At 48.5% G+C, this 25,841-nt stretch overlaps 1 protein-coding gene across 3 annotated transcripts in view; it reads right to left on the bottom strand.

Annotated features, from left to right (window-relative positions):
- Positions 1-2,066: 2,066 nt before the first annotated feature.
- The window catches only part of LOC119394046 (facilitated trehalose transporter Tret1), a 72,680-nt gene continuing 48,905 nt past the window's right edge, over positions 2,067-25,841 (bottom strand). For 2 of the 3 annotated variants that reach the window (XM_049415601.1, XM_037661259.2), the window contains exons 2-5: positions 14,989-15,240; positions 10,611-11,008; positions 7,667-8,062; positions 2,067-3,459 (exon numbers count right to left, since the gene is read on the bottom strand). In XM_049415601.1, the coding sequence (XP_049271558.1) occupies positions 3,064-3,459; positions 7,667-8,062; positions 10,611-11,008; positions 14,989-15,240 (1,442 nt within the window). In that variant the 3' untranslated portion in view covers positions 2,067-3,063. The remainder of the gene's footprint in view (positions 3,460-7,666; positions 8,063-10,610; positions 11,009-14,988; positions 15,241-25,841) is intronic. The other variant, XM_037661260.2, reaches the window with a different exon arrangement.

Genomic DNA, 25,841 nt, shown 5'->3' on the forward strand with positions numbered 1-25,841 from the left:
ATGGTACGAGAATGACGTGCAAATAGGGACATTTAGCTTGTACGTATACTTTTTAACGTTACCGTGTTACCGGAATACCGGATTGCGTTTACCGTGTTACCGGAACGCATGTTTTAGAAAAGTTTTAGCTCGCCATACGTAAACGTTTACGTGCGTACGTAAACGTATACCTTTACGTTTGCGCAAACCACTAAATGGTGATGATAACTGCATTTACACTATATTTAATTGAGGTAATATTGAATTAAGGCTACGGCACAATAATGAGAGGTTCTTAGCGTGTGCAGTAACCCGGTCTAAATAGCTTGCACTGACGTAACCATGGCCGACATTTCGGGGCACCAGCGGGTTGACACGCTGCGTGAACTTTTGCTCGAACGCGCCGAGCAAGAAACGGTGAGGCTCGCCACCAGATTAGTGCCGGTGCCCCCAAGCATCTTTCATACCCAAACCCTCGCGTTCTTTTGTGTTCCCCCTTTGCGCGACTGGCGAACAAAAGAACGCGGGAACCGAACGACAGGGTGTCCCCATCTGCACTGACACTCTCAAATGAGATAAAGAAGTGACGGTGGCCGCCATGTTGGAGCCCAAGCGCACAGAACCTGTCTGTGACGTCACATGCAAGCTATGTATACGCAAAGGGGTGTAAGAATACTGGGTTACTGGACGATGGTGGCGACATCTTGTGACGCTTCGTGCAAGCACAGTCATGGACAAGTTTGTTTTGGCCTAGTGTTTTTGAGGGAAAAAAATATTAAAAAGTCACTTTCTTCGTAATTATGCCGCTGCAAGGCATTTACACTTGAAGTAGAATGCACGATGTTTCTGCAATAACAATTGTGTGCTTGCCTGGTTCATCTTGGCCTCGCTAGATGGCGCCACCTATCCAACCTGTCAGGGGCTTTAGGCTGCTCACGTTTACGGCTTCGGTATTCTCAGTCGCTCTAGCTTGGGTAATCCGGCTGAAACAAGGTGGTCGCAATTGGCGCTCGCACTTCGGCTTATTTTGACTCGGCGGCTGCAGTCTCCGCAAAGCAGACATCGCGAGTAGCCACGAACGAAGGTGGATTTGCGAGATAGGGCCGTAAACGTAAAGCCCATCCGGCGACTAGTTTACGTTCCGTAAAAGTCTACGTTCCGTAAAGGCCCGCGCATGCGCAGATTCCTTCAGTTATCCGGTAACGTAAAGAAGTATACGTATAAGCTAAACGCCCCTATTTAAAGACGCGAAAAACAACAACTACGATCTCAGTGACAAATACATGTCCTGTGAATGACACTTCATTGAAATGATGTAGACAATGAAGAGAAGGCCTAGCTTATGGCACGAAATACCTCGGCACCGCAGTCAGGAGTAACCGCCGCTGAATTCACAGAAAAACGCAAGCTGCACTTATCTACGCCCTGTATTCCATGTGGCGTTATTCCATACGGTGCGCATGCAAGTACTGGCTTGTGAATAGGCTCCGGAAATATAATGAAAAGCCACAATTTGACTGAAAATAATGGTCGAGGAGATTAGATTAACGAGACGCACATTGTTTGCATTGGCGCACTGAAAGAACGGGATATAAGGTGCAATAGTACAGTTGCGTAGCCAGAAATTTTTTCGGGAGGGAGGGGGGGGGGGGTATTTGAACCTCCAACCACCCCCTGGCTACGGCAGTGCAAGATTGATTGCTTCCTCTTGCTACTACTGCTCGTGCTGGCATTTTTTTTAAAACAGCACACAGCTGGCGAACTCACGGCCAGGGAAGTTATTAAGCCCTGCATGGAAGAATGCCTCGCTGATGTAATTGCCGACTCAAATGTTCCTCGCTTTTGTATCGAAGCACTTACGCTTCTCTATAAGAGGCTTCCCTATAGAAAATAGCGTATAACGTCCATGCAAGCGCTCATTAAGCCATGAGCTCACTCTCTTACAGTATAGTCAATTGAAACACGCCGCGAACATATTGCTCAAATGAAATACAGCTGTCACTAACAATTGCTAACCGTACGGTGGCGAATAGCCCCGCCAGCGATAAAAAAAAATTACAGTTTCACAGCAAGGGCGAAGCAATGAATGCGATAGCAACAAATTTTAATATTATACGAAGTAAGGATGACAGCTAAACTCTTTTGGATCCGACACCGCGTAACTTTACAAAACGCTGCACGGTGTAAGAGAATACGGCCGCTCCAGGGAGAGATCCTCTTTTCGCACAGTATCTTCGCGTTGAGAGCGCAGCACGTAGAAGGGTATACGAGCCGACCGCTGATGCCTGCCGAGATAGCGCGCGCACCAGCGATCGCGAAAGCGCCCTTAGAATCAAAGTTCACACTTATACAATAGAAGCGCTAAGACAAGGGCAAGAAAGTGCACAACGCGAGCGCTAAGGATGAACCAGCGCCAACTAGCTCGCCTTTCCGTTTTGCTTCAAAGTTCACATTTGCTGCTCGAGCGAGACCCCCTTCCCGCGTCCCTTCATGCTCGTTAAAGACGGGCGGGGCGTTTCCTCTCTGCTTGATCATTCGACGCCAGGTCTAACACGCGGGGGGATGTTATCGCATGCGCCCTCTGAGCGACGGAGATGGGCCGATTGGTTTGATCTCTGCTTCAGCCACGCTCATCGCCCCCGCTCGCGCGCGTTTACCCGCGGGTAGAACACACGTTGCGCGGGGGGATGTTATCAGTTTGGGCTTTATACGGAACATGACGGCGACGGCAAAAACCCGTAGAGAGTGTCGATAAAATTGCTATCGCAATAAAATGAGATATAGACATTCAGAAATCATACATCGTCCAGGAAGAGGAACTTCACTTGGTAAAAGAAAGCACAGATTCCTTGGTTAATCTCATTACACACTGTAGGTAATCGCCTCGCACTTGGAACACGATGCTACCGCCTAAAGGTTTCAACTGGGACCAACTGCCCTAGCAAAAATAAGTAAACGATACGGGACACTATACATAAACGCATCCACTGCACTTAAATGTCCATAACAAATACGCAATAATATACAACAATATTAAACACTGTATTAAACACTGTCCCAGTTCCCCAAGCACAATGCACCTCGCTACGCGTTCACGAGGCCCGGCTGTTCTCTAGAATCCGCGGAGTTGTCGGAGTTTTTGCCGAACTGCACTTCAATCTCTTCCAGAGTCTTGCCGCGGGTCTCGGGAATAAATATTAGCACCAGGACGAAGCCAAGGGCCATGACAGTGCCGTAGAACCAGTAGATACCGTCGTTGCCGAGCAGCTTCATGGTGCTGTGGTATTCCCTGGCGATCAGGGCACCGCAGCCGAAGTTGAAGGCTGTCGACACGCCCGTGGCGAAGCCCTTGACGCGCAGTGGCAGCATCTCGCCCATGAGCATCCACGGCAGCGGTCCAAGGCCCACAGAGTAGCCGACCATGAAGCCGCAGAGAGCAAGCAGAGGAAGCCAGCCGTAAGAAGCGAGGAACGCCTGACCCTGGGTGTAGGCAAATCAATCAATCAATCAATCAATCAATCAATCAATCAATCAACCAACGTTCATTTTTCCTTCATACAGGGCCTCTCCGAGTAGTGAGAGTGGATGTGGTAAAAAGAATTTATTGATCCAATCGGCACATATTAATAAAATTCTTCAAAATTGTCTCCTTGGACGTCGATACACCGCTGCCAAGGCGATTCCCACGCTGCAAAGTCTCCCTAAAAGCAATATACCGTGACCTCTTTCAAAGACTCTGCGATAGCCCATTGGAAGCGGAAACACCTTTCAAACGGTGCCCTTTCAGGCTTCTCTTGAGCTACGGGAACAGGAAAAATTACAGCATATCCACGGGTGAATGATGAAGAGCTTGGGCGAAGCTCCTGAAGCAATCATGGTCTCGGGATTCGCTTCTCGTTGAACCCGTTTCGCAGCGGCGTCCTTGGCGCGCACCGTCACGGGATCCGCCTGGCTGCCGCCAAGTGAGCGCCCGCCGCTGCGCATCCTCCATGCTCCGCCAACGATCCGACACGTACGGCGACGATCCAGGAGAATGAGAGAGGCGCTCGCTCCCCGCGCATCCCCGCGCAGCCCACGCAGCAGCCAATCGGAGAGCAGCGGCACTTCCAGCGCCATCTAGCGTCGATTCACACAAGCGCCATATTGCACACAATTCTATTGGACCAACGCCATCTAGGAAATGAGACGAGAAATGGTGATGACGACAAAGAATGTGTACAGCGCCATCTAGAATATCGTCCCTGAACTGCAGTTTGTATGTACTTCTATGAGACAGCGCCATCTATTGCATCATACGGGAGATCCGTTTACGCCGGACAACGGAGACGTGACAAGGTTAGAATAAAAGGAGCTACGCCCCTAAAAGTCGGCCGAGCTCACATCAGGGCTGTATCAGGACTGCATAAACCCTGATGTGAGCCCAGCAGACTTCTTCCAGTTACCAAAGCGCAAGAGAAGTCTGAGAGGCCACCGTTTCAAATGTATTTCCGCTTCCAATGGGCTGTCACAGTCTTTGAAAGAGGTCACGGTATCTGACTTTCAGGGAGCCGTTGGAGCGTGGGAATCGCGCTGGCAGCGGTGTATCGACGTCCAAAGAGACTATTTTGAAGAATATTATTAATATGTAACCAATCGAATAAATAAATTCTTTTTACCACACCCAGTCTCATTACATTATGGACAGAACCTGCACAGAATAGTAAACTGGGTGATCTGGTCATGGTCTTAGGACAGTACAAAAGTGACACAGAAATAAACATCCAAACAATACATGTTCAGGAGAAGATGGAACCAAGATGTGATGAGAAGTCATTGACATATTCGTGCGACCCCCCCCCCCAGTCACCTAAGAGGGTGTGTGTGCAAAAACTGCCTCATATATTGACTTAGTAGGGGGAGGGGTTGCGATGAACCTTCGCCCCTCCGATGGGAAACCCTGCGCACGCCTATGGCCATTGAACAGGGATTGTTGCTGAAACCAGCGTTTGAACAAGAGGACTTGTCTTCGTAAGGACGGAAACTGCGTCGAAATGTTGGCTCCAGCCACATTTCCCGTTCAGCGATTCATCACGGCACCAAAGGAGACGCAAAGCGGCGTTCTAAGCACTAACCTCCAAATGATCAAATTTTCTTAGGAAAGATCAATTTTTCTTTCACATGTGACTCACTACCCACGAATAAGTCGTCCTAAATGCAATGCAATGAGCAAGGAAGTCGTTTACGTAAAAGAAAGAAGCCGCTACATAAAAACTGCTTCACTGAGCGAAGAAAAGGTAAAGCGCATCCGCACTGGGATAAATGTGAATAGGAACACGTGAAACACGAATCAAAAGTAATATATATATATATATATATATATATATATATATATATATATATATATATATATATATATATATATATATATATATATATATACAGCAAAAGACTACGCGGCGAAATACTGATTTCAGCTTGTTTCCAAACACTGTGCTCTTTGTGGAAAACAAGGTTACTTGGGAGGCGAAAGCAGCAAGGGGGAAGAAAAGAAGTACTGCGCGGAATGAATAATTTGAGTTCGATCGCCCGAGTTAGCTCGGCGTCGTGGTTAGCAGCATCCACCCGCCATAGGCGCTTGCGTTCCGCTTCGCGATTTAGCACGGCTTGGCAGGCTGCCGGATCCTCGGTATGCAGTTGCTGCTTGCGCTTGGCCACCCGGGTCTGTACTTGTGCCCGGACTGCAGCATCGGACCAGCGAACGTGAGTTCCCTCACGGTTTTGCTGTCGGCGCTGTTCTTCGAAAATTGTCGCCTGTTCGGGAGTTAGTACGATCCGTGGAACTGCTGCGCGTGAGCTCGGCGGCACGGCTGCGACGGAGAGAACGACGTCACTGACGGCGCAGCCAACGGCGTGCGCGCTTGGGTACGACGGAGAGAACGACGGCGCAGCCAATGGAGAAGTTTCTAGCAACATGAGGACAGGCGGATTTTCGTTTCGGCTAGCTGTGTACGGCTTCGCTGTAAGTACATTGTAGTCGAACAAAGCGCCGGAAGATAGCTTTAAACACTGCTGCTTCTGTTCAAGACTGGTAGTTCGCAAAGCGGCAGTAAGGCTTACGCACAAGCTATTGATGCTTTAAAGGCGACGCTGTACAATGCGAGAAAGGCGGCGGAAACGTCCTTGGAAAGGTCGATTGTGTATTGTTGCTCGAAAGAGACGCATGAAATATGAGTAAATCCATCTAGAAAACGGTCATGACCAGTTATTTTTTTAAGGAGACACTAAAAGAAAAACACTATCTTTAGGATCGTAAAGGGGCCTGCAACACTTTTCGAGCATGCTCAAAAAGCGCTGCCGATCGGTAGTCGAGGCTCCCGAGAACACGCCAGCCAAATATTATAGCGATGCGCACGGCCTGGAATTTACAATAAATTCTCAAAATCAGCTGAAAATCGCTCCCTCTTCTCTCGACAAATGATGTATTAGTCCGCAAAATATGACGCGATTGTCGGCAGTTCCACCATTGGCTGATGTTATAATCACGATAACACCCTCATTATTACTTTCGTTGTTAATTTTGAGTTCAATAAGTAGATAATATGTACGTTTATATTATGTTATCGCGTTAAAAACACCGAACAAACATTAATATTAGCACTTCCGGTCTCACCGACAGCTCGTCTGCTCGTAGTTGCGTGGTTCCGTTTTCGTCGCCATGCGCAGTGCCGAAAACGTGAATATTTCTGTGCTTTTGACCATCGCCGGTTGCCGTTGAGAGTGGCAGCCGTTCGAGTGTTGCCTCGTCAGCTGAGATCTGCATCGTCGGCACGTTCTCACGATCGACCGAGGCACGGGCGCAGCGTATCTCCGATAACAATGCTGACGTCCGGTAATGGCGGCGCTTCGGGGTCGTCTGCCAGTGCCGTCTTACGAGGCGCTGTATCGGAGTATGGGCCGAAACCGATCTCAGCTGTCATTCGTTCCAAACGAGCGCGCACGTTTGCTTCCATGGTTGGCAGAGCGACGAAAACACTACGGCGTTCGAGGTGCACACCCAACATTACCAAACCGACGCGCAGTTTTCAAGCACGCGCGATACACAGCGCGATCGACTCCGCTCGACGAGAACGACGCAAGCCGACCGGAAGTGACGGCACAGACCACGTGGTTGCGCCGAGACGCCAGAGAGAAAAAAATGAAAAAAATGCCGCCGGCGCTGACGTCGCCTCCTCGCACCTCCGCCCTCCCTCCCTCCCCTCACGCCGCGCGCAGCTTTCCGCGCGCTCGCTGCGTTGAGTTGAGAGAGAAAGCTGCGGAACGTGATCTCTATAATTTGGTAACACCACTTAGACTTGACGGATTCGAAAAATTTTTGCGGCATATGGCTCGTGAAGAGTCATACGTCAATAATGGGACTATTCCAATATAACAAAGAAAGGTGTTGCAGGGCCCCTTTAAAAATTCTACTCTTCCATGTTAAGGTCACTATGACAGTCTGATTATGAGGAGAAAAACAGACCCCCTGGACACTCGCATGGAGATAGCTACATCAGAAGTGCCAACGTAGCGGACACCGGAGGTGTGTTTATGAGGCATGAACAATGAGGCACTGTGCATAGCGTGTACAATAAAGCGTCTATTAACGCAGCCAGAGCAGCGCTGCGTTTTCTCACAATACATTTAATACCTTAGAACAAGCAACACGTACCTGAGTGTCCTTGAAATGGTAGGAAATTCCAAGAAGGACGAGGCTGATGGAGGACAGGAAGCAAGACACGAGCAGCAGTATTTTGCGACCCAAGCGGTCAATGGCCAGCGTGGCCAGGAAGCCGCTGGCCACTTGGACAACTCCGACGATTATTGTGCAGTCGGTGGACTCGATGGTCGAGCCGGCAGACTCGAAGATGTCTTGCGTGTACAACAGCATGATGCTGATGCCCGAGAACTGCTGGAGGAACATGCCGAGCAAGACGCACAGGAACGGCTTGTAGACGTACGGAAGCTTGAATTCGGCCAGTGAGAACCTCTCGTCAGCGGTACCCGCCGCCTGCAGGCTCTCGAACTCCTCACGAGCCCTGTCCTCGCCTTCGTAGAACTTCAACGCCTGCACGCGCGAAACAAGAGGCGAACGAACCCGCGACGTTAGAAAGCAGCTTCGGTGGTCGAAATACTTCGCGAGAGCCGGTGACTGCGATTTCTATCGCACGAAGATAGGCAATCAAAAACTCGCAGGGTTCTTTATGCATTTGCCTGATAACTCGAAGGCGAAACCATCTGGGGTGGCTGTTTTACCGTGCAGTATATACCGCGCAAACGTCGCAAGGACGAAGTGAACGTGCAGCTCGCGCGCCTCGAGCGACGGTTTAGAGGAGCGCCGCCTTTTTGCATCAAGCTGTATCCTCCTCCTCACACAAAGCTCAACAATTGCAGAGCACAAGCAATCACTTACAAACAGTTGCAGACTCGAACATACATCACACCAACGACACTAAGGAGGATGAATCCTGACTTTCCTACTGTATGCTCACACTGTGGCCACGAATATAACAATTTCGAACACATGCTCTGGCTGTGCACTGCCAACGCGGGCACAGACTTTTCTGACCAGTCCTCATGGAACTCAGCGCTTCGAAGCACGGAGCTCCTCGCTCAGCTCAAGGCTGTCCAGAGGACCTGGGCCGTTGCCGAAGGACTCTGTCTACCGGCCACGACCTGGGTGGAGCCGCCGGATTGATTGGCGGGGCCTTCGGCACTGCTTTCTTTCTCCTCAGGACCTCAATAAAGTTCGCACTCACTCACTGCATAGGGGTTGGGAAAATGTGGCGGTCCGTGAGTCCGTGGATGCTAGCATACGCTACCTCGAAGGGTCTCCCTCCGTGTAGGGTAGCAAACCAGATGCAACCTGGTTAACCTCCCCGCCTTTCCTTTGCCTCTCACTCTCACCTGCTTCTCTTCAGGTTTTATCAGCCTTTACGTCGCTAGATACCCGCCGCAGCATGAATCGCTAACCACAAAATCCTTCAAGTGTTCTCAATAATCCTATAAGCTGACGTCACCAAACGTAACCTTTGAAACACGCATCTCTTAAATTTGTCGATACATAAATCAAGAGCTACAACACTTCGATAAGTTCTAGCTCGTAATTTACAGCGCGGCCGCACGTTTTAGCTGGTTAACCACGTGTAGGGATCGCTTGGGCGGTGTTGTTATTTTTTTCTTTTTTTGCCACGCGAACAGCGCAATGATAGTCAACGCGACACTCGCGCGGTCCCGTGATATCTTTTGCCTCATTTCGCTCATGCCGGCTTTTCGTTCAAAGTAACGTTCGCATAGGACATATAAGGCCTTCGCGTTAAAAATGTATTGGAGGTAGAGATACAATAATATAACATACTGGTCTGAAGTGACAAAATATAGTAATCGACATTTCCCACTTCATCCAAAGAAATCAGAAATCGATTAAAGAACTTTCTCGTAATGTATTCTTTTAGGTACCACTGCTTGTTTCGTCGCTGCACAGGAGATGTGATTTTACTGTTGGGCGCGAGATCTTAAACGTCAGCCACAGAATCTTCGACAGTTCCCGTGCGCCAAGCTATGAGATGTTCAACAGCAGCCGTATAGTTCTTCGGACGCTCAGGTATACCCAAACGCCTGCGACGCACTGGACGTTGAACGCGTCCTTGTGCGCATGCGAAGTACAAGCTTCTCTCCTACTCATAATTCAGTACCCTTTCCCTTTGAAGGGTAGAAAAAGCGGGGTATGCCTGATTAATCACCCTGCCTTTCGCGTATATATGTCGCTTTAAGATTTCCCGCCTTTATGCCGACACACAGTGGACAAATAAATGTGCTGGTGAAATCTATTAGAGGTACCTACGTATCGGAACAAATAATACATACACGCAAGCGTTTCTGCCTTAAGGACAAGCCTGTATCGTATTAAAAAAAAGAGAGAGAGAACCGTCAGGAACATTTTGAACATTTTGTGAGAAATGACCCCACAGTTTTTGCCTTACTCAGCACCTCCTAATAAGAATCATGGCTACTGTTCTGCATTAGTTCCCTAACGGAAACGGGTAGCATACCGGTTATGCCAAACTGGTTAACATCCCTGTCTTTCCGTATTCAGACGGGGGAGAAATGCTCGGGGGGTAAAGGCGGAGCCTAGTGACGTCAACTCGCGAGGAGAAGTCGCCACAAATGCCCCCCACTCACACGGACGGGGCGAACGGAGGGGGAGACCAGTGTTACCAGACTACTCCTGTGGCTTGTACCGCCCGTTTCACCAGCTGCTGACGACGATGACCCCAGCTACAGATGACCCCAACTGCAGACTGGACACCCACTCCCGCTCTCTGCAGGAGCAAGTGCAACAATGTGGCCAAACAAGAGCCAGAAATTCCGCCACATCCCCCACCGCCGGGGGATTGTTTGTCCTTTCGGGGAAAACGTCCCCGTCTCCTCCAAGGAGGCGCGGGGGGGTCACGCCCACTCGCTAATCCGTGACGTCGCGGTCACGTGATCCGCAACCCCCCCGTCTCCCCCGAGCATTCCTCCCCCGTCTGAATACCCCTTTTCCTTCCTTCTACACGAAGAGCTAACTCGGGCTTACAGCCCTCGCGATGGCCAGTGAAGCAGCGGGCGCACACCTGGAGGGCTTCCTCGGAGCGTCCGGCATGGATCAGCCACCTGGGCGAGTCCGCCACGAAAGGCATCGAGATGACCACCACCAGCGCGGGCACGATGCAGGCGGTGGCGAGCCACTGGTAGTCGAGCCACTTGCCCAGCACGTAGGCGAGCAGCACGCCCGAGGTGATGGCGATGGTGCACATGGTGTTGAGCACGCCGCGTATCTGGGGCGGGCTCACCTCCGAGACGAAGACGGGCAGCGCCACCGCGGTGATGCCCGTGGACACGCCCGTCAGGAAACGGCCCAGGAACATGACGATCGGTAGCGGCGACGCCTCGATCAACAGGAAGCCGATCGCGAAACCAAGCGACGAGAAAATGATGGTGTCCTTGCGGCCAAGCCTATTCAGAAGCTGACCTGCGAGTAACGAGGAAGAAATTAAGGCATACCGGCACCACCACAAATTTCAAAGCATGCACGGTTCACCGTAGGAATGTCTCGTTCGCTTAATCGTACTTCGACGAAGCATACAATGTTACTAACACCAGGGTCCTTTAAAAATATTATAAAGGACCTTGCTAACACCGTGACCGAACCTCAAGCTGCGACATCCTCCAGGACATTTACACTATACTAGTCGGTTAAGAATAAATACAAGCTCCGCCTCCTAAACAGCGGCACGTTTGTCGATCACCGTCGTGCAAGCTGGTCTCTCTTTTCCTGTGCTATTCTTTTCTATGCGTTCTTTTCCTGTGCTACTCCTTATTCCATTTCCTGCGCTAATGGAAATACCACGCATACCTGAAACTAAAGGTTTGTCGTTCCTACCTAAAATATCACCTTTGCCTAAGCAATCATGTCAGAATCTCCGAGGAAATTTTGCCAGGACGTTCAAGTTTTCGAATTAATGACACGAACACGACGTGTCTGTATGGGAAAGGAACCAGCTGCAGCACGCGAAAAGTGCTTGACGCCACGGAAAGTACCAAATGTGATTGGGTGGAGCGTCTATGCAAGTGGTGTCTGGGTGAAAACAGTGATGGCAGTGGGTGGAGCTTGTCTTTATTCTCACGTTGTAATCGACTATATGTCATAATTCGGCGCGGTTCGCCACGGTGTTATAGCGGTTACGGTGCTCGGCTTCTGCCCCGAAGGTCGCGGGTTCGATCCCGGCCACGGCGGTCGCATTTCGATGGAGGCGAAATGCTAAAGGCCCGTGTACTGTGCGATGTCAGTGCACGTTAAAGAACACCACATGGTCGAAATTTCCGGAGCGCTCCACTACGGTGTATCATATCGTGCTGTTTATTTTGTTTCAGCATATTGTTATAGCCCTCAGACAGACCGTTACAGGGGTCCTAAAGGGGTCTTTTGGCACATTAAACCCGGGATATTATTATTTAAATTCGGCGTGCGTCATGTGATCTGCGTCACTTAGGTATGCGGACGGCTCATGCGTTAAAGGCGGGAGTGTGCTGGCCACATTTCGTTTAGCACCTTTCTTTATCAGAACGCAGACCGTCCCTTACATCTCCACGAAATGATGCCGTTTATTTCACGCGGATAAGTACGAGATAGTGGCGAAGGGCCAACCCACCACGCTACACTGCACAGACAAATTTCCACGCGAAGCTTGTTATGAGTTACAGATTTCGGTGGCGGTGGCATAGTACGCGAAAAATCGAACGAGTGTACAGAAACGCGGATCTTGAAAGTGCGCCGGTCACATGTGTATTTGTATGCGCCGTGTTCCAATAACCGATGCTCTCTCGTTCGTGGGCTTGTCAGCGATCAGCCGTTTTAAAGACGATAGTCTTTCTTGGGGAACTTAAACGCAGAAATTTTGGTCTGTCTTTCTGTCTTTCTGTTTGTCGGCACGTCCCTCGTTTCAGCCACTCGGCCAAAGTTGAACCACTTGCCCAAGGGCCAGCCGTCTTGAACTGGTTCGGCTGTTCATACTTGTGAACGTTGTCGATCAAAAAGTAAATATCATGCATATCTGAGGTGCAACATCACTAGGTAAGTATTAGGTGGCGTGTTCCTTTAATAGAAAATGCATACATACGTAATTTTAAGGATCCTAGTTTCTTAAGCTGCGCTGAAAATGCATAAGAATGGAAGCTTGAGCGAGTTGGTATGCGTTCATCTTTGTTGAAACAGCGCTCACTAGACGACGACGAAGTAAAAGAAGGCACAGGACAGGCGCTGCCTGTCCTGTGCCTTCTTTTACTTCGTCGTCGTCTAGTGAGCGCTGTTTCAACAAAGCTGAAAATGCGACTGCGCTGAAATTTGCCTTCCTCCGTGCCCTTCGCACGAGCTCATTGTTGTGTTTCGGTTTCGGTTCTGTATTGCACTGTACGAATGCCATGGGTTGGTGTTGAAAAACTTTAGTTTTGAGAAGGCCAAGAAGGTGAAAAAAAATATTTAAGAAATGAAAAAGCAGCGTTGTGGGCGGCCTTCAGGCTGCCGGTTGTGAGCGCCGCTCTGGCGTTCCTGTTTTACCCAGGCGACGTGTAAATAAAAGAGTGTGTGGAGAGTACTCGTTGAGTGCGGACGTTTCTCTGCTTCAGCGCTTTGCGCCAAACCGCGTTTTCGGGCTGGCTGGCGTCCCCGCCGGTCGCGTTGGTCACCGCCGGTCTTCGCCTGCTGCTGCGCCGGGACTACCAGCACGCAACACAGCACTCATGTTTCCCGACGTATTGCCAGATGGCGTCCATATCTCACACAGCGCCTCTTCTATCGTCTTTACACGACATTTGCAGCGAAGCACGCAGATACGCGGCCAATTATTTTATATGGCAATCTGATATTTTATCAAAGTGACTTTTCCTTTCACGTTGCCACGTTTCATTATTGCCTGTATATGAACGCATGACCGTAGTTGTTGCCTGTAGCAACCGAAGTGTCGCGCTGCTATAGCACGTGGGTGAAGGTGCAATGCCCGCGGCATGCAGGAAGTAAACAACTAGGGGGGGGGGGGGGGGGGCATAGCGCAATGTAAGAAAGAAAGAAAGAAAGAAAGAAAGAAAGAAAGAAAGAAAGAAAGAAAGAAAGAAAAAAAGAAAGTGAGGTACGCACACGCCACGCTTCTCCTGCCCCCATTTTCCCGAAAGGGCAAGGGCTCCTGCATTTTCTTTAAGTGTTTCATATACCAGTGGCACTAGTGACGTTACCGTGGGGACACCAGCCCAGTTCATCTATGTTTAGCAATACCGAAGCGCCAGCGCGATGTGAATTTCGGGGCTCATTCAAGGTGGCACAGTTCAGGCGCATTGATGGTCGACGCTCCTCCTTATCGCTGTTCTCGCGTACTGCAGCGTTCTCGAGCAGCGGTAAATATACGGTGACGAAGAATGCAACCAGACGACAGAATATTGTAGGGACACAGACGGGACTAAAGCCTAACGTAAGATGGTGGAGACAAACAGTCAACATAACGACACACAGAAGATGAAATATTGGACTTGTTGAAAAACGACCCGCGCGGCTGTCCAACGTTGTAAATAAAATGGAGATTGCACACGCGTAGTGATTAAGCGTAGTAAGATAGGAGGGCGGGGAGTTCCAGGGTTAACGTCGGCTGTTCGCCGTCGCTCCTTATAATGCGTGTCTACACGTGTAATGCCCTGACCCCCCACTTGATTTTGGGATGCATACATCTAAGAGGAGGACCAATCAAGAAGAGTACCCCCAAGAAGGGGACTTCCCGTAAGCTGACTCTGCTCCTCCCACCCCACCCCGAACAATCCTGTATCCGTCCCTGCTCCCATGCACTGTGGACTAACTGGGCAGGCATCGCGCAGACACAGTATGCCACACAAAGGAGGTGGGATTGATTGAGGCCCCATTCCTTTTTGTTAGACACAACCTAAAGAAACCACGAAACAATGATGACAAGGAAGATATAAGGGACATTACTCCTATGTTTTAACTGTATTGTAGTAAGTATGAAATAGCTGCAAAGTAATTAAAGTGGATGAAAAATCAGCTTGCCGCAGGCAGGGACCGAACCTTCCAGGGGTAACGTTCAGGTAACTTCCAGGGTTCGGTACCTGCCCGCAGCAAGTTAATTTTTTCATCCACTTTAATTATTTTTCAGTTAATTCATAATTACTATACTACACTTCAAACAAAAGCAATGCCCCTTGTACCTTCCTTGTCATCATTGTTTCGTGGTTTCATTAGGATGCCAACCAGGAAACCCGGGTTCGTGGATACGTGAGGGTAAAGTGCAGCAAAACAGAAAGTTTGGTACTGATTTGTTCTTGTATAACAGAAGCGCAAAAAAGGACAAGGACAAGAAAGCGCACAACAAAAGCGTTCGTGTTGTGCACTTTCTTATCCTTGTCCTTTTTGCGCTTCGGTTATACAAGGTAAAGTGCAGTATAGACGCTTACCTCCGACGAGTCCACCGAAGAGCGCCCCGAGTGTGACCAGGGAGCCGAACCAATCGCCCTGGCTGTCGCTGAACGGCATGCGCCGCCGGATGTCGGGAAGCGCCGGCGACGAGTAGCTGAGCGTGAGACCGAAAGACGCCCCGCTCATGCAGGCGCAGCACACGGACAGCACAAGACGAGCGCGCCATGGAGACCGGCCACCGGAGGCGGTCAGCGCCCGCGTGTCCTCCTCCATCTCTTGACGACCCTGCACTGACAAAGTCAGCAGTTGCGAACGCATCATGTAGGGCTAGTTAGTTAGCTGTGTTGGCCTTAGCGGCGCAAAAGCAACTAAGGCTATGCTCCGCCAGACACAGGCACCATGTGTAAGGCGTCTCTGAATTCCCGCGCAGCAAAATATGTGCACAGAGATAACATTTACTTGAAGGGACGTCAGAGCGAAATATTAGGTCAGGCTAGATTGTCTAGATGGCACTTTGAAAGCAAGTAAATATAAGTTAGGTCACTTGCCAGGGAACCATTGTCTTAGGTGCCAGAGCACAATGTAGAGTGCCACACATTAACAGGGGACGTGACTCCTCCAGTTTCCTAGCAGTGGGAGTAACAGAACATTAATATAGAGATGCCTTTATCAGCCACTAGACAGTAAAATTCGTCACGTTTTACAGGTGAAGTATACGTAATCCTGGTAAAAGTGCTGGTGCGTATTTGGCAAAACTGCTAATGCATCACGGGCAGGTGCAATCTCTAAAGGCTCTGGTCGCATTCTCACTAGCAGCCTTAACGGTTCAATTAGTTGTGATGAAAGGGGCCCTGAATAACACCTCTAAGTTGTCAAACTAATTCAGCTTACTATTACACTCTGTTGCCTCTCAAAAAGTTTTCGCCCCCGTCAAGTATAAGCGGCGTTACGGGAAGTTATCGCAGACTCCGAGCGCTTTTTCTCTTTCGTATGTAGACGGAGGGGCTGGAGGTACCCAAAGTATCGTGATGCTAGATTCAGATACAGTGATGCAATATAACTAGGAGTACACAAACTGAAGAAGGAAACGCAAAGTATAATAATAATAATATCTGGGGTTTAACGTCCCAAAACCACCATATGATTATGAGAGACGCCGTAGTGGAGGGCTCCGGAAATTTCGACCACCTGGGATTCTTTAACGTGCACCTAAATCTAAGTACACGGGCCTCAAACATTTTCGCCTCCACCGAAAATGCAGCCGCCGCGGCCGGGATTCGATCCCGCGACCTTCGGGTCAGCAGTCGAGTGCCATAACCACTAGACCACCGTGGCGGGGCGGAAACGCAAAGTGAATTGAGAGTAAATTTAAAGTGAATCAACGTACGTCAATGTGAATCAAGAGTGAGTCAACGTACATTAAATTGAGTCCAGAGTGAATCAAGTTATCATAATAATGTCTGGAGTTTTACATGCCAAAACCACGATGTGATTACGAGGCACGCCGTAATGGATGGCGTCGGAAATTTCCACCACCTGGTGTTCTGTAACGAGCACTGCCATCGCACAGTACACGGGCCTTTAGCATTTCGCCACCGTCGAAATGTGTCTGCCGAGGCCGGGATTGGATCCACGCCTTTCGAGTCAGAAGGTAAGCGCCGTAACCACTGTGCCACCATGGTGGCCAACGACTCAAAAATAAATGTCAGTCAAGGCCGAATCAAGCGATTTATTGTGAATAAATGGTGAACCAAGTAACGTATTAAGTGTGAATACAGAGTGAATCAAGCGACTTAAGTGTGAATCAACATCCATGAAAGTGTCACGGGTGCAATCCAGGCAGCCGTGGCCGCATTTCGATGGAGGCGAAATGATGGAGGCCCGTGTACTGTGCGATGTCAGTACACGTCAAAGAACACCGCATGGTCGAAATTTCCGGAGCCCTCCACTACGGCGTATGTCAACCATATTGTGGTTTTGGCACGCAAAACAATAGATATCATTATTAACATTCATGAAATTGAATCAGCGGACGTTAATGCAAATCAAGGGTGAATCAACGTACAATAAAGCGAATCAAGTGAATTATGTGTGAATTCAGAATTAATGAGGCGTGTTAAGCGTGAATCAAAAGTAAATCAAGTGACTTAAGTGTGAATCAACATCCATTAAATTAAATCAGCAGTGAACGAGTGGACATCAATGCATATCAAGAGTTAATCAACGTACAATAAACGAATCAAGTTAATTAAGTGTGAATCAAAATTGACCTAAGTGCGAATCATGATCCATTCAAGTGAATCCGGAGCGGACCAACGGACATTAATGCAAATCAAGAGTTAATCAACCTACAATAAAGCGAGTCAAGTGAATTAGGTGTCAATCAAGTGACGTATGTGTAATCAAGATCCATTAAATTGATTTAGGAGTGAAACAACGTACAATAAACGAATCAAGTGAACTAAGTGAGAAGCAAGAAGTAATCAAGCGACTTAAGTGTGAATCAAAAGTGAATCAAGTGGCCTAAGTGTAGATCAACATCGATCAAAGTGAATCAGGAGTGAATCAGCTTGCATTAATGCAAATCAAGAGTGAATAGCCATACAATAAAGCAAATCATGCGAATTAAGAGTGAATCAAGGGTGAATCAAGAATGAATCGAGTGAGTAAAGTATGAGTCGACGTACACCGAGATGAGGCGATTTAAGAATGCCACGCAGAGCACAGGCTCTCGCCTGTGATCTCCTTAGCGTCAGATCAAGGGACCTGGATCCACTATTCTGTATCCTTTCAAGCGTTTTAGCAAACTGAAATTCGTGACAGGATTCAGAATAATGTATCTAGAATAAACGTGCGCGTCCTGCAGGACGTAAATAAAGTTTTTCCAATCCAATAAACGTGTGACACGATTCTACAGTGTTGTTAAAAACATCTTTGATAATTGGCGTTATCGGTGCTTTTCGTGGGATTGAAAAGTTTGCCATTTGCGAACTATCAAGTGTTTTTAGAAAAACATTTCGCAGAAATGAAGCTTCCGTTGGAGAGAAAGTTTTCAAGCCGCCAGACAATGTCTGCCACGTGAAAATACAAAATTCATATTTCCGTCCCTGGAACACTTTTTGGAGACGGTAATGTGAACTTCGCCATTCCCCTTGGCCAGCGCTGCGGAACAGTATCAGATACGTGGTCACGGAAATGCTGTACTGGCTGACCACGACAGCATAGAGGACATATCACTTCTTGTACACGGCGGTATTTACAAGAGCGGGTAAATTACAGACAGTGCGTTGTCCGCACATGCCCTCTTGTACAAGCGCGAGTGTGCGTTCACGTGTACAGTGTGCCGGCTAATCTTCGATGACTCCCATAGCACAATTTATAGGGTGTCCCAACTAATGTCAGTCAACGTAATGTTTGTTTTATTTTTCATTTAATTTTTCTGCTTAACCAAACCACTGAAGCACGGACATAGTGCTGTAGGCGAAAGTGGACAGATAAACAGGCACCATTGCACGTAGAATAAACGCATATTTTACGCGTTTTCATTCGTCTTTCCTTTAACCTAGGCTGCATTTTGCTGGAAAACTTTGTATATTTCAGAACGGTGTCGTTCATCAGCGACATCAGAAAGTTTGAATGCGGGGCCCCGCAAGGTGCTTGCATCCGCGAGCCCTTGCGTCCCTTTGCGCTCTTTTTCGGTGCGGCTGTCGAAGAGAGCGGGGTGATCACAAGAACGCGCGGACCCAACGGCTAGGTGTAATGATAATAATAACATCTGGGGTTTTACGTTCCAAAACCACAATATCATTATGAAGCACGCCGTAGTGAAGGGCTCCGGAAATGTCGACCATCTGGTGTTCTTTGAAGCGCACTGACATAGCGCCGTACACGGCCCTCAGGCATTTCGCCTCCATGAAAATGCGACTACCGCAGCAGGGATCGCACCCGCGACCATCGGGTCAGCATGCCGAGCACCGTAACCACTGTTTCACCGCGGCGGGCAACGGCTAGGGGTCCCCGGCACTAAATTCTACAGGCACTGACTCAGAAGTCGCGGCGCAGCTTTCCGACAAACTATAACAAAATGCCGGAGGAGGATTTGATGTACGAACAATATGATAGATGAAAGAAAAGGCAGGCCATTAGCATTGCCTTGACTCACGTCGCTCGCGGGCTTTGTGGATCAACTCCAGTCACGAGGCTTCGAGCCGGCCGTCGACGTCAGTCCTTGCTTTCGCTACGGGGAAGCCGCAAAGCAAGAGCTCGGCGCGCGCTCTTGCTGCGCTGGCAATCCGATCGGGCACGTGGTTACAGGCCTCACGTCATGCCGTGCGAGACACAACCGCGGAGTGCACGCCTCCGTTCGCGTTCGGCAAGTGCGCGCACACAGCAGAGAGACATGCGATGCCGCGTAAAAGCGCAGCGCCCGAATGGAAACAAAAGAATACACCCGAATGAGTTATCACGGGAAAGCCGTCCCCCTCCTACACAACGCCGGGCTCGGGCAATTAAGAGATTAACGAGAACGCCACGAGTAAAAGGAGAAAACGCCCCGCCACATGCCTATAGACTGCACGTGTTTTCTTCGTTGCGACAGTGAGTGGCTGCGATCCTTATCGAAATCTCTCGATATATATCTGCACCGGACAGCAGGAGCACGTCGCGGCGTGAGCTTTCCCATCCCCGGAATGCCTCTTCACGGGCTTTGTCAAAAAAACAAAAGGCGAGGTTGCGTCAAGATAAGCGGCAGATACCACAAGGCCAGCTGCCGCGCAGAGCTTATCAGTTAAGCAACGTGTGCAGACGTCGATAACGAACCGATAGCCTCGGCTGAAACGCGTAAGAATTTCGAGAAGTTACTGAGAATGACAGTGCTTTCCGGGGCTGCCGCACATGTAGATCTCTTTTGCGTGTGCTTTCACTTCGACATGACGTCACGTCGGAGCGACAGGCATTCTGCAGGAGGGCTAGGGGGAGGAGCACGTGATGACGCTGAAAGCGATCTTTTGAGAATACTGCATCTGGTTTCAACACCCATCAGCGTATCGCTATCCGTCGGTATTGTTTCTGCCGAGAGCCGCGAAGGCCGGACATGGGTACATCCTCGCTCGTAGTGCTCAGCGAATTTTTCTGCGTGAAAAATTGCCTCACGGATATCAATGCGATGCGATCATAATGCAGCATAAGTTTAAGCTTCTTCATCCAAGACTACGGAAGCTGCGGGTTACGGATAACACAACGTTGTTAGTTTAACGAGCTTTCAGATGAACGCAACTTCCGTTTAGCAGGTGTTTGACGCTTTTCTTGCACGAGTACTCTCATATTTTGCCCCAATTTAGTACAAATAAACTGAACTATATAACGGCAGTATTCTTAATTCTGTCAAAAAGAGAGATGAAAATGAAATGAAGACGGGAACAATAAAGGAACATTTCCGTAGGATAGCTGACAGCTCTTCATATGGAGATCAATCCAGCCACCACTCCATTCATTTACGGGGTGCGCGCAAAATCCACCCATCTCTGCCTTTAAGTTTCATCCATTCGAATTCCCATACGTTTTTTCCAACTGAACAGAACTATGGCTTTGCTTTCTCTTCTTTCACATCTCGCGCCTGACACTTTAATTATTATGTTTTCTAGTATCACTCCTTACCTTTCCTATATGCTCCTCCTGCTCTAATAGAACTGACCTATCACTGATTCGTGCACCACAACCCGCCCCACGAAGCTATTTCCTGAGGCGTCGCTGCTAATATGTGCTAGCACTAACACTTGATCGAGCGAAAATTTTATTAATAATAATTTCTGGGCTTACATGCCAAAACCACGATATGATAACGAGGCACGCCGTATAGTGGAACTAAGGATTAATTTCGACCATCCGGGTTTCAATAACGCACACCTAAACCTACCACAAAATGTGCTTGTCTTGTCATCGCCTCCATCTGGCCTTGTTTTTGTGCGCTTGACAGCGTTCTGCTATCCGTATACAGAAAGAAGCCTTGTTCACAATCAGTTTGTGAACAAGGCTTCCGTGTGGAAGCCGAAACGTCATTTCTTTTAAACTTATATTTGTCAGCGTTCTGAACTTCGTTAGTCAAGCGTTCTGTAGAAAACTAGCGTGATTCGTAACGTCAAGCATTTGGTTACGTGGTTCTACATGATTTGATGATAACAACGCGACTGATAGACGAGGACAACTACGAAGAAATGGTACGGGTAAGACGAACCTGACATTATGGTGAAGGCGTCTCTTGCAAACGAGAGATGTACAGGATATCGCTGGCATTACTTTCGAAAATTATTAAGCGTGGGGATGACGAGGAAATAAAGATGTGATCTATGTATGTACGTACGTACGAACGTACAGAGTCGTCCACTTCCACCTTAAACACCGCGCCGCGTGGATGAATGGATGGATGCTATGAGCATCCCCTTTATAACGGGGCGGTGACATCTCTGCCACCAGGTTCGAAGAAAAAAAAAAAAAACTTTCTTGTTTCAAGTTGGCTTAATACCTTATCTACACTGATTAAATCTATGTTATTTTACCAAAAAAAATATATAAATTCACGGTCCATCTCTCTGCCTCTTAAGGCAGAATGACCTTATTTTCGCCCATTATTTATTTTTGTACTTTATCTCTACTTTTCTGCCACCAATACTCTAACCGTCTCTTACTTATTTCTACCGCGGACGTGTTCAGCCTTCCATTGTTGTCCCTAAAACCCAAAGCCTCATGTAGACTCGTGCCCACACGTATACCTGGGTGAATATCGCCACGTTCAATCAGTACATGTCCCATCGTTTCCTTAGTTCCCCCGCAGCAAGTACATTGTTCTTCTTCGTTACTGAATATCACTTTATAACTACGCGTCCTAAGGCAGCCCGCCCTTGCTTCAAACAGCAAAGCGCTTCCCCTTGAATTATCATAAAACCTTTCCCTCCTTATTTCGTTTTTTCCCTTTCGGTAGTTACTCAGAGCCGGCTTCTTTTCCATCGCTGCCATCCAATAAGTCCTCTCCGCCTCTCTGACCTTCCGCTTAATGCTCCTTGTTGCCATATCGCCCGCACTGCTAGCCGTATACTTACTGGTGAGCCTCCTAGTTCTTTTTCTCCACTGCGTGTCAACGCTTTTTCTATACAAATACCTGAAAACCTTCTCTGCCCATCTACTCTTCTTCATTTTCCTCAGTCTCTCTTCGAATCTCATTTTGCTCTGAGCTTCCCTCACTTCAAAGCCTGTCCATCCCATATCACCCTTTACAGCCTCATTTGTCGTCTTCCCGTGAGCGCCCAACGCGAGGCGGCCCACCGTCCTTTGATTTACATCCATTCCTGATTGTACCTCTGACTTCATCACACCACTGAGTTCCCAAATGTAAGGCCCGGAACCATCACACCCTTCCACAGCCCTCGAAGCACCTCGTACTTATTGTATCCCCATAAAGCTCCGTGCTTCATAATTGCAGCATTCCTCTTTCCCTTTGCTACCGATGCTTTCTCTTGTACCTCCATATATCTGTCCCCCTCATTTACCCATACTCCGAGGTACTTGTACTCGCTTACCCTGGGTATTTTTTGGCCCTGTATTATGACCGCATGGTCTTCGTGATCATTGAATACCATCAATCCACATTTTGTTGCACTAAATCCTAGTCCTAGAGCCTCACATTCCCTTCCGCATATAGCTGCCAGTCGCTGTATATCATCTTGACTGTCCGCAAATAAGACAATATCATCAGCATAAAATAGACCTGGGAGCTTCTGCTCAACCATCGTGCCGACCTGTTTGTGTGACAAATTAAATCCAATGTTGCTACCTTCTAGCGCTTTTTCCATCCTCACCATGTACAGCATGAATAACAGCGGGGATAAAGGACATCCCTGTCTCAGCCCCTTGCTAATTTCAACGCTGTCCTTGCTACTTATTCCTTCCCATTCTATACAAACTGTATTTTCTCGGTATATTTCCCTCAAAAGCTGAATACAGTCGTCCCCTATGCCCACTTCTTTCAATATATCGCACAAAATTTCCTGATTAACGTTGTCATACGCCCCGGTGATATCAAGATAAGCTACGTACAAGGGCCTGTTTTCTATTTTTGCTACTTCTATACACTGGGTAAGAACAAACAGATTATCGTCTAACCGCCTGTCGATTCGAAATCCATTCTGAAGTTCTCCCAAAATATCATTTTGTTCTACCCACGCTTCTATTTTTAATTTTACTGCCTGCATCGCCAACCTGTATAGCACCGATGTAAGTGGTTAGCGGTCTATACGAGCGAATGTTATCCTTTTCTCCCTTGCCTTTATAGATTAAGTTCATTCTACTTTTTCGCCAACTGTCTGGTATTTCCCTCTCCTGTAAGCACTTTTCTACGGCTTTCAGCAGTGCTTCTTTAGTGTTATGTCCGAGTTCGTTAATGAGGCTGACGGGAACCCCATCTAAGCCCGGAGTAGTGCGCTTAGGAATTTTTCCTTCGGCCTTCTTCCAACTGAAATCCTCTAGTACTACATCTTCCTCGGTTGCACTCCTTTGCGTACTTTTACTCAACGGGGGAATCCCCTGGGCGACCTTTTTAAACGAATCGGCTGTTATCTTTCGGATGTAACCTAGCGCTTCATACCCTTCCAATTGATTTCCTCCTTCATCTACCAAACGTTGTTGCATTGTGACAGACTTCCTACCCAGCGCTTTTAGGTGGCTCCAAAATATCCTATGCGCGGCCTTCTTCTTTTCGCGAATCTCTGTCATCCAGCGTTCACTTTCACCTTTAATTTTTGCCTCGACTAATTTCTGCACAATGGATTTTTGCTCTAAATATATTTCCCATATTTGGTTGACTTCGTCCTGTGGCCGCTTCTCCTTTTTTGCCTGTCTGTGCTCCCGTGATGCCTCACGTCGCTTCTCGATCGCCTCCCGGATTTCTTTGTTCCACCAATTTTTTTGGCTTTCTCTTTCCTTTCCAACGAATAGTTTTCTTCTCTTTTTCCATTTCTTTCGTGATTACATGTAGCAGCTCACTATACTTCCAGTCTTTGCCTGGTAGTTCGTCTACTTTTTCCTCGACTCTTGCGGCTATATTTGTTATTTGTTTGTCATTTAGATACAAGCTGTCAATCTTTGATTCTATGTTCTTATTGTCAGTTTTGTATCCCATTTGTAATATTATGCGTTTATGATCACTACCCAAGCTGTTAATGCCTTCCTCGTCTATTCTCATCTCTCTAAGTTTGTCATATATTCCTTCTGTCATGAGACAATAATCAATGCGCGTGGACAGCGCTCCGCGAGACGCCTCTCGCGGGCGCTAGGGGAACTAGCGCGCAAGAGTGGCCACGGCCGGGCTAGAAAGCGCGTATGCGGTCTAGCCCGGTCGTGGAGTGGCAGCTGTAGGTGGAGCCTTCCCCGCGTCGTCTGCTAAAGCGAGGCGGCTCCATCGAATCGCGCTTGCTTAGCGGTGAAGCCAACTTCGCTCTTACTATGCGCGCGGAAGTCGAGGATCCAGCACGGTTCTCTAGAAGTGCAGCGACTGTGCCTCGTTCTGTCCAGCCTTTGCTCCTCGTGCCGGATTCTCGATTTGCGTGCGCATAGCAAGAGTGAAGTTAGCTTCAGCGCAAAGCAAGCGCGATTCGGCGGAGCCACCGCGCTTTAGGCGACGACGCGGCGAAGGCCCCCCCTACAGCTGTCACTGCGCTTGCACGCTAGTTCCCCAAGCACCCGCGGGAGGCGCTCCGCGGAACGCTGGCCATTTTCCAGTGACTCTACGCTGGCCTAGAGTTACTGTATATGCTAAAATAAAGGTAGCATATACAGTGACTCTACGCTGGCTTAAATCACTGGAACGGGAAAAGTACCGCGACCGTCCTGCCCGCTGTCATATTTGGTCCAGCGCGGCCGAAGCTGCGGCGGCGCGTTGTTGATTTCACGCGGAGTAACGCATGTTTTACGCATTGCGTGCGCTTTTGCAGCCCCGAATGAATCATACCGTTGTTCGCTAACTGATTAGGAAAGAAATAGCGGCAGTTTTCACTTGCCTACACGCGCACGCACGCGTACTAACGCGATAAATAAATGCGAACTGCGCGGCATTTACGCGCTCGGCTGTCGGCATTTATTAAATGCGAATCATTTCTTAAGGCTGTTTCACAGGCCGCGATTGCAGCGAAAAAAAAATCGCTCGGTTCGCTCTGTTCGCAACCGCCGCTATATAATGGCGGTTTCGTTTCACATGGACTGCGAATGGTCTGCGATTTTCGCTCTGCGACTGGCGCGGCGCGCAAAGCTGCTTGCTGCCGTTGTTTGGGGCAGACGCTGCATAATTTTTTATTGTAATGTAACAATCTGTGCGTTTTGGTATTCTTAACTTTTTATCACCTGTCGCGAAGAGCACGCGTGTTTTGTCATTTAAAAACACTTTCCAATCTAATGGTACATTCGACTGGTCGTTTGAGAGCGCTCTGACTTTGTTTAAAAGTGTTAAATTCAACAGTTTTAAAGCTCTCCAACAAGAATAAATAGGTACGCAAGTCATCTTTCTCCTTCCTGATTATATTTTGACCTGATAATGTTAGTAGCAATGGTTAGTTGCTATTTTACGTAATTTTTTCAGCGTCTGCGGAGCGCTCGAAAACGACCAGTCGAATGTACCATAAGTTCAATTGAGAATACGCAACAACGGCCATAACTAAAACAAACTCGTTGGCGCAATTTCGACGGCTCGGCCGGGTTGGCGCAATTTCGACTGGTCTCGACTGAAAAATCGCTCCGCCGCTGCGAACAGAGCGAAAAATTTCCAACATGTTGGTCGCTCGCCGCTGACCGCTGCGGCGAGAGCGATCGGCCGTTTTTTTCGCTGCGAGCGAATTCGCAGGCTCAAAAT

This window comes from Rhipicephalus sanguineus, chromosome 5 (genome assembly GCF_013339695.2).
Source record: "Rhipicephalus sanguineus isolate Rsan-2018 chromosome 5, BIME_Rsan_1.4, whole genome shotgun sequence".
NCBI classification, from domain to species: Eukaryota; Metazoa; Arthropoda; class Arachnida; order Ixodida; family Ixodidae; genus Rhipicephalus; species Rhipicephalus sanguineus.